At 40.2% G+C, this 16,179-nt stretch overlaps 1 protein-coding gene across 2 annotated transcripts; it reads left to right on the forward strand.

Moving 5' to 3' along the window:
* Window positions 1–15,662, forward strand: LOC109486585 (cilia- and flagella-associated protein 221-like). 2 transcript variants are annotated; one of them, XM_019790439.1, is made up of 22 exons: window positions 1–123; window positions 543–703; window positions 1,761–1,861; window positions 2,868–3,050; window positions 4,573–4,673; window positions 5,131–5,234; window positions 5,929–6,088; window positions 6,623–6,782; window positions 7,567–7,684; window positions 8,243–8,354; window positions 9,002–9,089; window positions 9,325–9,414; window positions 9,638–9,733; window positions 10,155–10,367; window positions 10,751–10,831; window positions 10,981–11,289; window positions 12,035–12,193; window positions 12,916–13,016; window positions 13,507–13,602; window positions 14,129–14,236; window positions 14,787–14,858; window positions 15,002–15,662. In XM_019790439.1, the coding sequence occupies exons 2-22, from the start codon at window positions 571–573 to the stop codon at window positions 15,126–15,128; spliced, it is 2,712 nt and encodes a 903-aa protein (XP_019645998.1). In that variant the 5' UTR covers window positions 1–123; window positions 543–570; the 3' UTR covers window positions 15,129–15,662. The 2 variants fall into 2 exon arrangements, with proteins under 2 accessions (XP_019645998.1, XP_019645997.1); XM_019790438.1 differs by having other exon boundaries at window positions 1–118.
* The last annotated feature ends 517 nt before the right edge of the window (window positions 15,663–16,179 follow it).

Genomic DNA, 16,179 nt, shown 5'->3' on the forward strand with positions numbered 1-16,179 from the left:
TTTATGAAAATGCACCCATCTTTTGAAAAGTGGACTACTTTCTGCGGAAGGACTCATGTCATCAACACCCCCAAAAATAGATCCCAATCAAAGATGGCGGGCTGTGTCAAGAATATTTGTGGGTTCGTTGGGTTTGCTTTATATTTCTCTAACGGAATCGCAATGGTAATCAGTTATCATAACGCTAAGACGTCTTTGAAGATGTAAGAAGTCGCGCGGCTTTAGCTAGGTTTGCTGTCTCTGGCTTGTTTCTCAAACACGGTGGTTTTTAGTTGACGGTGTTGTCACAAGTTGGTTGCGACAACAGACTGGACCTGTACCAAACGTGTTGAGTTGCTTGCCAAAATATTTTGCCGCGCGTGCACTTTTCTTTCTGCTTACGATAACTTCCACGAAGTCAATAACCTGTCAGAAACTTCTAGAACCGCGATCTGTTGGCTTCTTGCCGATACGACCTAGCTTGTTGTTATTTACCACCTGAACTATTTGTTTATTTAGATACTTGACGTAAAAGCGATCTAACGTAAACTTTCACATCTTAGGTAACCTGAGGTCTGAGTAAGTGAGAAAATGGCCATGGCAGCTAAACCTTTGAACAAGAACTTCAGCAGAAACGGCATGCGAACCAACGGGGTGGTGATACCGGACACTCTGGTCGCCCCTCGGACCAGTCAACCAGTCCCAAACCACCTTCTGGATACCAGTAAGTTTTCCTGGCTAATGTCTTTATAACCAGTAGTGGTCGAAATACATGTACTTTTTATTTTCAGTGTTGCACTATTGCAGGATGTCACAATATTGTTCTGCAATTTGGAAATACTTGTACAAATAAACACTTTTAAACCCTGACTCAAACCCATACAAAACTGCATGTTGGCAAACATTTTAGATGCAATTTGAATTAGTACTAAGAGTATACTGTAAAGTCAGCATTAAAGCGCCTAAACAATATTATACATAGACACAAATTCACCCCTATCCTGATTTTTTCGGTCTGCAAAATTGCAGGTTGCTTTATTTTTCTTTTGCGACATTGAAAATTTCTCTGCAAAATGCAAACTGCAGATGTTGTACCATGACTCATGTTTTATTCAAGTCAGGTCATCCCAAACTGTACATCCCAGCAAATTGTCCCAAAAGGCAATTGAAATCCAGGGCTCGAAATATATACATTTATTTTGGGTAATAGGTGCACTGCACTGGTGCAAAAGTTGGGTGCACAGAAATTTTTGGGGTGCACCACATAAGTAGAATGTCAGCAAAAACTAATTATGTTTCATTTCTAGATAAATGTACTATAACAATGGTTTTATTATTATTTTTTTACCCTTGGATATTAAGAATATGCTGTATAGCTACTATACTTTTAACATCTTTACATACGTAAACCTAGGAAAATAGTTGGGTGCATCCACAGAGAAAAATTGGGTGCATAGCTCCAAATTTGGGTGCACTAATTATATGGTGCACATGCACCCAGTATTTCCAGCCCTACATAAGGCAATTGAAACCGAATTGAATAAGAAAGCATTCGTTTTCTCAAAGTCACCAGTTGATGAAATTGTACTCTGTAGTATTACACGTAATCCTGTTGAACATCCAAATGATTTTTGTAACAAACTTAATACATTATATATTTGCTCAGGGTTATTTTTTTTAAAATATTCATAGGGTCCATTTAGCCCCCTTTGGGTATAAACATGAATGTATTTATAAGTTATGCTTGTTTTTTTCAGTCATGTTTTGATCTTTTTTGACAGAAATCTACACGAAGGTGAACCAGAATGTATTCCTCCAGGCCAGACCAGCTGTTATTCACTTTGCAGGCTTCGAGCTGAACAAAACACAGAAACAAATCATGGTGGGTCTTTGTGTCTGTCTGTGTCTCTGTCTGTCTGTCTGTATAGTGAGTCAGACTCACAGTTGAAGCTTTTACGTTTGTAAATGAACAATTGTTTGGACTGATGAAAGCATGATGTCTTGACTGAAATTGAACTTGAATTGAAGAAAGGGGAGGTATAAGTTAACTCTAAGGCTACATGACGTAGAAAATCCAGGGCTACATTTTCAAATGTCATTTTAAAAACTAAAGAATGTCATGAGTTATTAGGAATAAAAGATCTAGTGGCTATATATGGGTGTGTAATACTAATTTGTGAATCAGAAACTTGTCTTGCCTCGTTTTTTACCAGTTAGGCCACACTGACTGAATTTTCTGGATGACATCCTCTTAAGATGCCCAAACTAGTGCGTGCGGGCAAATTAAAAGCCTGGGCAAAAATAAAAATGCTGCTAAATCACAGAAATACGAAGCTGGTATTGTAAATTTGTGGTAGTACATGGCAACCTTTTAGACAAGCCTTTTGCGGAATCGGTACTGTACGAGTTCTTGAGTCATGGAGCTAAGGCAGTTACATTGTTGCTGGCTACCATGGACTATGGAAGATGGCACCCAGGCAAGAGCCTCGGAGAACATGATTTTTTTAATTTTTTTTAGAACAGGCGAAAATCATCCATAAAATTAAATCAGTATAGCCTTACAAGGCATTGATTTAACTTGACTTAGACTAAATTAGACTTAAATTAAACTAGAAAGGTAACATTTGCAAGGCAAATGCATAATGTTTACCTTCGCATATGGTTTGCTGTTATTTCATCCTCAAACACATTCATATACATGTATCTGGTCAGACATGAGTCTAAATCCCTGCTGCAATGAAATTGCAACATGATGTAACCCCACACTAGTTACCATGGCAACAGACACGACATTGGTTCAGTCAGAGGTCACTGTTTGGAGAAGAAGAAGAGGAAGAAGAAACTGAGCAAAAACAATATGTTTACAAAATTTACTTTCCCCATACCAGAGGATTGCCAACGTGTCCGGTGACATCCAGAGGATGCACATCCTCCCCCCGGCCACCTCCTACTTCAGACTGAACTACACCAAGCCTGACCGTCTGGTCCCTGGGCTAACCATGGACGTACAGGTGGACTTCACACCTGACGAGTGGAGGTACTACTACGACTGTATCAGGATCCACTGCAAGGTTTGTTTGTTTGTTTGTTTGTTGGAGCCTTGTTTATTCAAGAGATATTCAAATTGGCCTGCTAGCCACTTGTCATTACATAAGGGATGCCATGCCTTCCAGTACCAGTCATCAACCAAGGACTGAGGTGTTCAAAAATTCATTACGTTTTTAATAGATATTAAAATACTACAAGTCTTAACTTGTCCTGCTGGCAATTTTTACACAATATTTTCAAATAATTTCATGTCTTAATCAGGTCACAGACCCTTGACTTTTTTTGCCCTGCGGCGGCATAGTTACTTCCGCATTCGTTGCGTTTCGCTGCGGTGTGATGCGTTGCACGAGAAACACCCCCAAATCGCACATATACAGGGCACTATATTATAGATGGTACTGTATGTGCAACCCATATATATATGGGCCCCGCAGGACAAGGGTTAATACTACTGTTAGTATCCTGTCCCCCGTATAATGGTACGGTCCAGATAACCGCCCACTTTTTAGGTTATGGCCTGATAACCCATGGGAAATGGAGCCTTCTGATTGGTTGACAGCTACTGGCTACTGTAAGTCTCTTTAGATTCGCGGGGCCTAAAGTTCGCGGTTTCGGGAAGATGGACAATCCGCGGTATTTTTAGATTCGCGATTTCTCCTTGGCTATTTTTCAAAGAAAAATTTGTAAAGTGTATATTTAAAATAATAAAAGTTCGTGTTCCGGCATTTATCTCCTAAAACACGGCGCAAAAATTTGTTTCATGCACCGCGCGAGACTGCCGGCGGTAAAGCTGACGATCGACCTGACGCACGTGTAAACAATTTTCTTTGTTCGGAAATAAGCGCTAAAATGCTATTTCCACGACTACACATCGATACTCCAGTGAAGAAATGCATAATCGAAAGAATATATATATTACTAAGCAAATTTATGCCGTCTTCGGCGAGATTTTGAACCCGGAAGAATGCAAAGGTCGCCTTCGGTTTTGTAGCGGCCCACGGTAGCGTTTCTATCCAGCAAAACAAGAAGAAGAAAAAAAACGCCCGCAAATCAGGGCGCAAAAGATAACCAACTAACATTTCCCTGGTATTAGCCGTTATATTTTTCATAAAAATACTTGTAGATATGCCCGATGTTCCCGCAATTTTCAAGTGCCCGGGCGCGCACGGCCGGCGCTCTGCACGCATAGATTTTTTTCGGCGGTACACGGTTGACACGGCCAGTGCCGCAGTATCGCGATTCGGTGTCTCATAATATTATAATTTTTTGACATCAGTATAACTTTAAAAAAATTTGGTACTCAACATTTGCTAAGAATAAAGTTGATTTGCAGTGATTTGTGAATCGCGTGTGTTTGTGTTTCGCTTACCGTCGTGAATGCATGTGGGGAGGGGGGCGCACTTACGCAAAACATATTCGCGGGGAAATAGATTCGCGGTACAGAGGTCCCAGCGAATGCCGCGAATCTAAATATACCGCGGAAATTTGTAGACTTACAGTATATGATAATAGAATATGAACCGTTTATTTTGTACTTTTCTGCAGGATGATGAGAACCTGTTGATCCCCATCCATGCCTACCCTGTGATGAACACCGCAGACTTCCCCTCACAAGTCACCTTCCCACCAACACCCATCGGACAGATGTAAGTTGCAAAATCTGGTAAACAATATGCAATGCATCGATGAGTGTTCTCACCGGGCCTTTTGAGCGTAGGGGCCCCCTATGCTGTGATTTGGACCCCTATGCTGTCTTTCAACCAGCATAGGGGTGATTTTGGGGGGAGAACCCTCATAAATCTTGCAAAAAATGAAAATGTAACTTGAGAATGAAGCTATAGCAAAGGGAAAACCTTAACTTCGCAAAATCTGTCCCTCATTAAGCGAGAAATGTGTCTCAGGTGGTATTGTGATCATGTTTTTGGGACTTAATGCACGACTTGCACCACGAAAGTTGCCCTTCTGTTTCTGACCCCTATGCTGTGGAAAAATCCTGAAAAGAACACTGTATTCTGTTAAAAGTTATTTAGCTAATACAGCGTGATAGAAATATGGATGATGTTTTGTTGTATTCCTGATCATGTGATTTGTGTGTTATTCCAGTCGAGTGAAGAAGATCCCGCTGAAGTGTAACGCTCCCATCGACTTCGAGTTCCAGATCTCCTTCATCCAGCCCCACCCAGCCTTCAAGGTCGAACCGCAAACAGGTCAGGGTCATCTAGAGGTCAGGGGTTAGGGGTCAGAGGGTTCATTTTCTTACGACCCCCCTTTTTTCATTTTTTTTAAGTTTGCATATGATATAATTCAAATGTCCAGGGTAAAATTTAAACAGAAGAAACGAGGAGTGAAACTTAGCTACCGAAAGTAATGTAAATCACTTTATATTCGCATTAGCAAAATTTTGCGGTCTGAGAAAAACGGACATGTTCCGGAACTATATGTTCACAGTGGCGGCAGATGCAACAAAAAGGAAATCAGAGAATCATTTTTTTCACGGTAATGATGAATTCACGGTATAGAAGTGACCTTGAAAACTGGATATAAAAGTGCCGCGAAAAAATCATGATTTACAACAGTTCAAGTCTCTAGTATAAGATTTTTAGAAAAGAAATGAGGAGCGAAACTTGTTTAAAGTTAGAACTATTGATCCAACACAACAAAGTTCTCTCAACTACAGCTTTCGACCAATCACTCTGGTCTTCCTCAGTAGACTGACCCAGTGAAGCTTGTCACATGGCTTCTTTCAACACTGGGTCAAAGGTACCTGATAGACGATGTCGGCCTCTGTCGCAGTTAAGTGAAAGGTGGTGGGCCCTGATGTAAATAGCCCTGATGTATTTTCTGACAAGTTTATTGGGAGTTTAAGATGTCTTTTTGCTGACTTGTCATGTCCGTTTTCAGGCACGGTCCCAGCCAATGGGGAAGCTACCATCACGGTGACCTTTGCACCCTCGGAGTTCATCACCGCAAACATGAAGATCCAGGTCACCGTGTCACAGTTCAACTCCAAACCACTTCTGTGTAGCTTTGTGGGGACGTCACAACCTGGACTGTCAGCAAAGTAAGGACTAGGAAAAATAAAGTTGTGTTCCTGTTTCCCGACAAACCCTAGAAAAACCTGCTGACCCTAGACTTTTTTTTTGGTGGACCGCTGCAAGGGACATAAATAAATTTAATTTTTCAACCTTTTCTAGCTCTATGATTTGACACCTGAGTGATAAAATGTTGTACAATTGGTCTTCTAACATTCACATAGAAAATAAAAGTGTCATCATGCAAGTTTTACTCTGTTAAACTATATTGTATGAGTTGGACCCCTATATAGATATCACTGAAGTAAAACGAAAATCAAGCGAAAAAGACAAAAATGTAAAGAAATTAATTCAAAGAGTAGATTATTACGCCATACCATACTCTGTGTCATTTATTCAACCTTCATGGCCACGTAGATTTCATAATGAAAGCAATTTTTTTTTTTTGGCCGAACTTTTTTTTTATTCGCATGCTCGCATCAGTTTCGGGGTTCCCAGAGGATGTCATCCATATAATCAAATCAACATGGCCTAATGCCCCTTTATCATTTATTGTTTTATAGGACCATGATGAACGGGCATGGAGCAGACGACAGTGATGACATGATCAAGATGGGAGAACCGCTGGACCCACACTGCATCTCTCCCATCCACATGGCACGCCGCAAGAAACGCAACAAGACACGGGAACGGACGCGATCGGGAGGAGCCACCGCACCTCCGGTAAGAACCGGTTAATGAAGGAATGAATGAATGGCCGTTGTTGTATGTTTATGCTCTTACAAGCTAATTACAGGTCATGTATAAAGCAGAGGTAAAAATTACTAATATCTTACTTGAAAAACACAATGGCGAGTTGTAGAGCATTTCGAGCTTATGATACATGGTTTGTCTAGTTTCATAAGCCTAGAATATGAATTTTTTTGTTCTGTCTAAAATTCTTAAGTTGGGAAATTTATCTTGTATACAAGTATAGAGGATGTCTCTCTCTCACTCCTGTATAATGCACAGTCAAGTGACACTTATCCTCAATTTTATCTAAATTACAATATAGCGATAGCCATGACGTCACGGTAGGCAAAAAGCAGGTGACGGTTGGTTGATTTGCCTACCAATAATTTGCATATGTCTGCAAATAATTTGAATGTGTATCATGTAAACGAAAAAAGAGATTGCTTGTATTGGCAAATTCATTGTTGTAGAAGAATGCTGTTACGTCTGCCTTTTTCAATGTGGAGTTTATGTGAACTCTTCTCTTATATAGAAATGACAGAGTTGTACACTGTATCTATCTACTAGACATTTTAAAACTTTTTTTACATGCACTTAGTCTTCAATAAGCCACAACTTGTAGTGCTCCCTAAAAAGACTACATGAAAACTAAAGAATGGGAATCCCCACTGTTTGTAAAGTCCCTTGATTTGTGTTATGATTTTATATACAGACAGTATTTGTATTTTTGATATCTCGCTGTAATACTAATAACCAACTCTATGACTGGTTTCAGCCCCAGGACATTGAGTATGAAGGCCTGAGATTTCCCCCCAACCTGAACACCCCGTATGCTGTGTCCAGTGTGCTGAACCAGACCCCCGGCAAGCTTAGAACCAAGGACCTGAGAGAAGGTAGGAGGATAGTTTTTTTTTATTACTCTCACAGTGTTCTAGCCAGCATCCATTTTTCCATCATCAAAAATTATTAAGGCTGATCTGCCATCTCCGATGGACAAAAATTAGCATAGAAGATATAGAAGAAAATGTCGTTAAACTAAGCCTTGTCTACCAGCAAAATTTGCACCTGAAAATGCAGGAAATGGTATTTCAGAGGGTCAAGATTTCAAAATTTCAGGCTGGCACAAAATTTGTCTTTGGTGCACCATATAAGATAAAATAGTATGATGTCAGCAAAAACTAATTTTGTTTCATAACTAAAGAAAAGTACCATAACAAAGATTTTATTATTTTTCTGATGCTTAGACGTTAAGAAAGTGCTGTATGCTACAGTATACATTTTGACATCTTTACATACGTAAACCTATGAAAATATTTGGGTGCACCCACAGAAAAAAATTGGGTGCACAGCTCCAAATTTGGGTGCACTAAGGTGCACATGCAGCAGTATTTCAAGCGCGTGTTGTGGCATTTTTTGTTCATGTGGATTTCTGTTGTTTGTACATGTATCAGCCATCACATCTAAGAAGGACCTTGCGCCCAACACCAGACAGATGAAGGAGGCTCTGTTTGAGTACCAGGTACAGCAGGACGTCATGGCCGAGAGGAAAAACCAGCTCAGATGGTCAGTCACGGGCTTTTAACTTGTTCTTATCAATAGATAGAGCTACTGAATTCCCCTAGATACCAATGAACAAGCGTGATTTGAAGCTAGATAATTGATATGTTTAGTATATATCTTGTAGCTGATTACAACAGGCAAGTATAACCTTGTGCACAGATTGATTGAATGCTCAATATGTCAATGCATAAGACTGTATCAGTTCTCAGTAGATTTAGAAGTGACAACAAATACAGGCTTTTGTCTAATAGAAATGTTGTTTTAATATTTCAGTCCATATTATAGGTTTGGATTAAATATTTTATTTTCCCTCCTGCTTCTTTTTTTCTTCTACTCCTCCTGCCAAATCTTTAAAGGGATTCATCTCAGTCATTTTTAGGCCAAATGACGTGAAATTTGGCGTGGAGGTAGAGTGGGCAATACCCTTAGACTTTCTTCATTTTTTTATATAGGCTTATTTATTTTTTGTATGCGATTAGAATTTGATCAAGCTTTCATCATCAACAGAAGCATATAAAGCATATAAAGCATATACTGTGAAATGATAACAGTTTTGTGATCAAACAGTCACAGATGAAACTTACAACCACCTGTTATTGTGTTGGATATCGGTACAAATGTTGTTGTTGTTGTTGTTGTTTTAACTGCAGGCAAGTCCACCCCGGCAAGGACCAGCTGACAGCAACAGAGAGGATGGAGATTCTGGCCAATAGGGAGGAAGCTGTGAAAGAGTATAGGGTACGTATGACTAAACTGCCTGCCCTCACAGTGCCAGTCTCTAGAACTCTAACATTCTGTAGTACACATCTGGAACAGTCTCCCAGACAACGTGGTCGGCCTGATCGCTGACAACAACCTCCAGTTATTTAAAACAAGAGTACAGTACACCGGCATCTTCTTTCCACCATCAGGACTTCTACATGTACATGTAGCTAGAACAAGGATAAAACTTTGTTCCTTCCTTGTTTTCCAGTTTCAGAGAGGCGACCCTTTACCAGACATAGAGTTTAACCGCGCCTGTACGGCTTGTTCCTTACGACGGACATGGAGAGTCGCAGGAGAGGTAAGTCAGCACAGATCTGTTCTAGAATCCTGCAGGCATTGTTCTCTTGACTATATATATACATCATGTGCCTTTGCAAAGTATGATATCTGTCTGCCAATGTATCACAAAGTTCTGTACGAAGATGTAGAACAGGACATAGTGACAAGGGACTCAAGTTATACAACTAATATACTTATTTCTTAAGAATGATCTTATTATGACCTACTTGTTCCCTGTACAGTACCCTGAAGTGTCTCCCCAGTTTGACCTGTATAAGAATGACCCCTGGGCCATGAGACACCAGGCACTAGGCAGGTTTGCACAGGCTGCTAGAAAGGTCAGTTTTCTCAATGTTTTCCTAATTCTTTTTAGCTCCTTTGTTGATCCTTAAATGATGAACAAGCCACTAGGCAGATGTAAATTTTTTCTTCTGCACTCTTGCATAAGTACATAATTTTGTCCATATGTAAAGCAACAAAGATCATTAACAATATCAATAAAATCATTTCCTATCATCATTAATGCTTTGAGACAACTTCTTGAACAGTGCAGTACTTGTATAATGCAATATATTACACCCAAGATATACCTTGCAATGTACCGATGAACTCAAAGAGAACATACATGGATACAGTATATCACCATATCTGGGCATTTACCTCATGCAGTATTTCCTGTGCAAGTTGCTAGGTGGCGCACATGTACAAAGGTTGGTTTGTGACATTGACCTGGAGTTTTGCTCTCTCACCTTCCCACAGGTTATCGTTAGGCAAAGAGTACATAAAAAGTTAGGTTCGTTGAAGACGTTTATTACGGACTGGCGGAAGGGAAAGTATGCGGTGCCGGAGGTCACGGACGTGAAGTTCAAGGGCGAGGACGATGAGATAAAGATTCCGCTGGGCATGACAGCGCCGCAGGTGAAGGTGGAGTCTTTCCCGGCGTACGTTCCACCTGATGTTAAGGACGACATGGTGAGAAAAAAAAACTCCTAACTTCTCTTGATCTTGTTGTATGCAGTGTGAAAAAAATTAAGCTTGTTCTTCACTGATATTTATGCTGTTTTATATTTCCGACCTTTACGTTTTAGTTATGTTTAGGCCACACTGATTTGATTTGTTAATTCTCTGATTTTTTTTACGAAACAATAGGAAGTGATAGGGTGAAAAATAAATAAAAACAGGCTATGATAGCCAATGATTTTATCATTTTTCTGACACTTAGATATTAAGTAAATGCTGTATACTAGTATACATGTAACATCTGTTCATAAGAAAACATTTGAATATATTTGGGTGCACAGCACCCAGTGTTTTGAGCCCTGACTGATCATAATATTCATATCATTCTTTTGCAGGCCCCAGATGCACTTGGTCCTGTTCCTGCCAAAAATGATGATGTTTTTGTCAAGCGGAAAGTGCCATACTTCAGTCTGAAGGTAGGTGGCACTGTTGCCCATGTAACTATTCTTCTATTGTACAGTATATATATAGCATTACCAAACGTATCTAAGATTCAACTATTAATAGATATTATCAGTTAACTGGATTTATTTTCCCTAAATAATAAATCAATTTGTTTTTTTAGGTTCCTAAACAGTATGACCTGATGGGATATGGACAACACGGCGTACACGACGCGTCCAGAGGTTACGTAACGCCCAAACTGGCCAGGCCGCTCAGGACAGGAGCCGAGGACGAGATCATTGTGCTACCAGCGCCCCTAGTGGAAGAGGAGGAAACTGCAGGGGAGGGGGATGTGGAGGTTGTGGAAGACAGGATGTCCAGAATAGAGCTGCGGGAGGAGACAGGGACGGCTGCAGGGCCCAGGACCATGACTCTGGTGCCACCTGAAGCCTTGTTCCATCCTCCTGACTACCACCCACTACATATCTTTGTAAGTTTCTCTACATCTCTACAGGGAGACAGAAAATGGACACAGATTACAGTAAATCACTTTATATCTTTGGTAGCAAATGTTCGCAGTCTGAGAAAAATGGACATGTTCGCAGAACTTAAGGTCCGCAGTGGTGGCAGGCGCAGCAAAAACAATGTCAGCAAATTATTTTTTCACGATAACGATAAGCTTAACTGTGAATATAAAAGATAAAAGTACAGCAATAAAAACATGATTTACAGTATTCCGAGGTGCATATTCAGCAATGCAGACTAGTTAAGTGTTGAGCTTTCATAGCAGTAGCCTCTGTCACTGTTTGTACTAGATAGTAAGTCTAGAATAGCTAAAAAATGGATTACAAAATGTCATCCTGTTTGTGTGCGCCAGTCTTTGTTGTTGAGCCTGGGTTGTTGTACTACTTAATTTGCAGCTTTTAAAAGTTGCATAATTTTTTCTTTGAAACTACAAGGTTTTAGTATACTAGTCTACTCCTGAAAAGAGTTTTTTGGCAATGCCTCAGGGGCGTAGGCATTTCTTACAGTATATTACGATCAATCTGAAAGAATTTAGAAAATTCCACGAATGCATTCCCTATAGGGAATTGGTTTTGAGGTAGCCTTTGGCCACGTGGTCTTTGGACCTAGTAGGAAAGGCCTTTGTTGCTATGCATGTGAGAGGCACCATTTCGGGCAAATGTGGCTTTTTATTTGATGTTTTTCACACTTTTTGTTCCGTGTTGTCCCAGAACCCGGCGCCAGGTCTGCAGGTGTTCATGGCGCCCATGCCGTATGCGGAGACAGACCCAGACTTCCACCTGTGTCCGTTACCCAGGTACACAGTACCCAAGGACTCCCCGTACTGGACTCAGCACCTCGCAACACAGAAGAAGTTCTTAGACAGAGAGGTATGTAGCTCATACAAAGTAGAAGATGAAGCCCACTTTGTTATTGATTGTAGTTTATATAATAATGAAAGAAATGATCTTTTTAGATATATTACAAGTACGTTTCCATACTTCAAGTACTTGTCTAATATTGAAAAATTTATCTTTCTTATGCGCTTTGATCATCCTGTACTATACAAACCCATTTCAAATTATATTTTTAACATCACTAAGAAACGAGAAGAAGCCGAACCCCTGTATTAGAGTAGTTTTAGAGCTGTTTGTACTACAAACATGTATATTACCTATTTCATCTGTTCACCTGTACTTAGCCCGATAGGGCATGAATGTACAATAAAGGTTATTATTTATAAAATATCATAACCTATCCTTTTTTTTATCTCAGGCCACACTGATTTAATTTTATGGATGACATCCGTGCACGCATTGATTTTCACCTTAAAAAAAGCAAAGGATCACCTCCAACAAGGCTCTGGCCTATGTGCCATCCTCCATTCCATTGTTTTAAGTAGTTAAAACTTTTGTTCAAACCGAAATGGTCTCACCTATAGCTAGAGCTTTCAACCAGTCACTCTGGTCTTCCTCAGTAGACTGACCCAGTGAGGCTTGTCACATGGTTTCTCTGAAGTGTGACGTCAACACTGGGTCAAAGGCATTCATGTATGATGATGTAGTCTTTTTTAGGCCTTTTATAATTCTGCTTAACCTTTATTCCACTGTAGGATGTGATCAAAGGCATCATGTCATGGAAGAAGTTCCCATCCCAAGGCCTGATGTCGCTGGCCAACACCCCAACTCTTACCAACGTCTGGGTACCCAGATGGTGAGATCTGTTCTACCTACAGTACAATCAGGGATCCAAATATATGTCAGTGTAGAGTAGTGCTGTGTACCGGATTGCTGGAACTACATGTAGTTCTGGACTTGTAAAAATGTTTAGGTTCAAGTAAAAAAAAAAAATAGATTGTTCTAAACCACCTGAAATCTTCAATACCGGTAGTCAAAAATTTGCGCTGCAAAAGGAAGAAAACATTGCCATTGGGCATCGTCAAGTGTCTGTCTGTGTAAATTATGTGGCCACAGTTTTGCAGACATGCCCCGAAAACAACATATCTTGCTTCTAAACCCTGGTAGTGCAGTGTTCACTACAAAATTTTGTGGTAAAGATGTCCCAATTTCCATTGGGAAATGTTAACTGAACAGACCCTTCTGTATTTTGTATATGCCCTGGGTTTAGGTCTGGACTTACAAGTGAATAAATGAATCAAATTGAATGAAGTTTTATTGTGTGTTTCTGTGCCACTTGTATCCAGGTCGGACCCCTTCAGTTCAGACATTCTGCCAGACGACCCCCCTCCCCTACTCAACAGTCTCCCAGAAGAGGACAGACAGGCCATCGAGGTTTCCATGTAAGTATTTGCTAAAACTCAGGAATGAGATTATACATTTAGCAGCACAGTGGGCAATGTTAGGAAAGTTTTTCTGTATATTTTTTAATTGACTGGAAAAAGGTAGAAAACATTTCCTGTGAATTGTCATGTTTCATTGAAATGTTAATTTAATGCTTTAAGTTAGATTTCTATAGTATTACATATTTTCTAGCATAACCTATACTGTGTATTTTGACTTGTCTGTCATCACAAATGTATTTTTGAAAATCAGTCAACGTTGACAACAATTGCGATTGACTACCTGGTCAATGTGACCAATTTTAGGTTACTGATAATTTTTGCCATTGACACAAGCATTAAGATCCTATCTACAGTGACCACCTTTCCACATAGATCAGATATTATTGGTCAGCTGAATGGTTTTCTTTCTCTTGTCTCAAAGATTGTTGCTTCTATGCCATATAATGTAGTACTGGTACTTCCTAACAGTAACACGTTGATGATCATGAATTGGTTGTGATGTGTGTTTTACGTCTGTCCCCAGACCTGAAGAGGAGGGTGCAGCTGGTCCAGAGTTAACACCAGAGATGGTGAACGCTCAGTTCAGCACCAGTCTGGAACAGATCCCAGAGGAACCTGCCAAACTGGAGGGGTGGGTACAGCAGTGGTACTGCTTTGGTATAGCTTTGGTACAGCTATGGTATAGCAGCGGTACTGCTGTGGCACAGCTGTGTTTCAGCAGTGGTATAGCTGTGGTATAGCAGTGGCACAGCTGTGTTTCAGCAATAGTAGTATTAGTACAGCAGTGGTACAGCAGTGGTATAGCTGTGGTATAGCAATGGCACAGCTGTGTTTCAGCAGTAGTACAGCAGTTTTTCAGCAGTGGTATAGCTGTGGTATAGCAGTGGCACAGCTGTGTTTCAGCAGTAGTACAGCAGTGGTATAGCTGTGGCACAGCAGTGGTATAGCTGTGGTATAACTGTGGTAAGCAGCGGTACAGCTGTGGTATGGTACAAAAGTGGTATGGTACAAAAGTGGTATAGCTTTGGTATAGCTGGTGTGACCAGGAGGCCGATGTGTTGCGTCTGGTTATATCAAAGTAAGCATTACATACATTGTACTAGTACTCTACCTACTGTCAGTAGTCTGAATAATATTATGGCTCATTGTCTGACTCATTATGATCTTCTGTCCTATTTCAGGTCGGAGTTCCCCCATGGAGGAAAACTTCCCCCTACAAACAACCCAGTATCTGCTGCAGGACCCATCACCAGGTAGGGACATCTGTGTTACAGCTAATGTACTGATTACGAATTATGATGATTTATGGCAGACTATGAAGGCCTGAAAAGGGCATGCAGGCACTCTTTAATATGTGTTACTGTGCCATACTGACAGTTTTCTGTCTGTTCTCCAGAGAGCAGAGAGAGCAGGAGTTGGAGCTGTACCTCCAGCAGAGGTATAACCGCCTGGGCTCCCGCGTGCAGGCCAAGGTGGACGACATGGAACATCACATCACCAACAAGGACCTTCTGCTGAAGTAGAGAAGCTCCTCCTCCTGTACAACAACCCAAGACAATCAACTTCCCAACTCACCACCCGACCACAACATCTTCCCAAAGTCTTACGTCCCCCCCCCCAAACACACACCTGTTGTTATTGTTGAGGAATTGTAAAGCTCAATGTATAGATAAACCTTATTATAAATCATAGAAAATCTGTTATAACTGGTAACAATATTTAGAACACTGGGACGACACAGAAAGTGCTAATTTGGTCTGAAGTTTAGTATGAAAAAAAACTAAAGTGTGTGTTTTCTAACATAGATTTGTAGGAAGCACCAAACTATTTGTTGTCACAGTACATAAGGCATGTCAGGCCTGTCACAGACTGACAATGAATAATAACCTGCTTTGTCACTTTTAAAAAATTCAGCTTGTCTGAAAGAAAATTGGTCATTCTTAAAGAAGACCTCTACTGTCAGACATGTAGACACAGTCAGGAGCTTAAAAGCTGTTTTTTTTTCCACAGGGTTGTTTCATTGAAAGTCCTATATGAGAATTCGTATTGTCACTATCTATTGGTGAGAAGATCTTGCTTGAAGTGCTTGGCACAAATGCTGTAACATACAAACAGTTAAATTTTACTCTACGTATTTCCTTGTGGTTCAAGGTGTCTTTGCCTGTCATCCCATGTTGAAAATGGTGCACCTTAAGTGACAAAAACACAGTTTTTACAACATGAAGGATACATTATTTTCTTCAGAATGTAGATTGCGGGTTGATTATAATATTGTCCATGTTAACTGGTGTAATATGTCTGAATTGCATACTTTCCATATTTGAACCTCACTTTTTACACCTCGTATGTTAATATGAATAGTTCTTCATTGCACAGTGTTTTTAAGAGCTCATGTTGAGTGATCTTGTGTGATGCTGTAGAAATATAAAATTTAAAAGTGTAAAGTTAAGATGAATGATGAAATATGTGTGTAAAGACTCGGCTTTATCAACTGTACAATGTTGGCTTCCACTGGGGAATTTTTTGTACATACTGCTGTAGATAACAAAGAGCTATTGTCTTCTCCAAACTTTC

Source organism: Branchiostoma belcheri, unplaced genomic scaffold, assembly GCF_001625305.1.
Source record: "Branchiostoma belcheri isolate BF01 breed outbred unplaced genomic scaffold, Haploidv18h27 scaffold81, whole genome shotgun sequence".
Lineage (NCBI taxonomy): Eukaryota > Metazoa > Chordata > Leptocardii > Amphioxiformes > Branchiostomatidae > Branchiostoma > Branchiostoma belcheri.

Coding starts and splice junctions, on each gene's coding strand:
- LOC109486585 (XM_019790439.1), top strand. CDS start 571: ATGGCCATGGCAGCTAAACCTTTGAACAAGAACTTCAGCAGAAACGGC. Junction 9,734..10,154: donor TTGCACAGGCTGCTAGAAAG/GTCAGTTTTCTC, acceptor ACCTTCCCACAG/GTTATCGTTAGGCAAAGAGT. Junction 14,859..15,001: donor GCTGCAGGACCCATCACCAG/GTAGGGACATCT, acceptor TCTGTTCTCCAG/AGAGCAGAGAGAGCAGGAGT.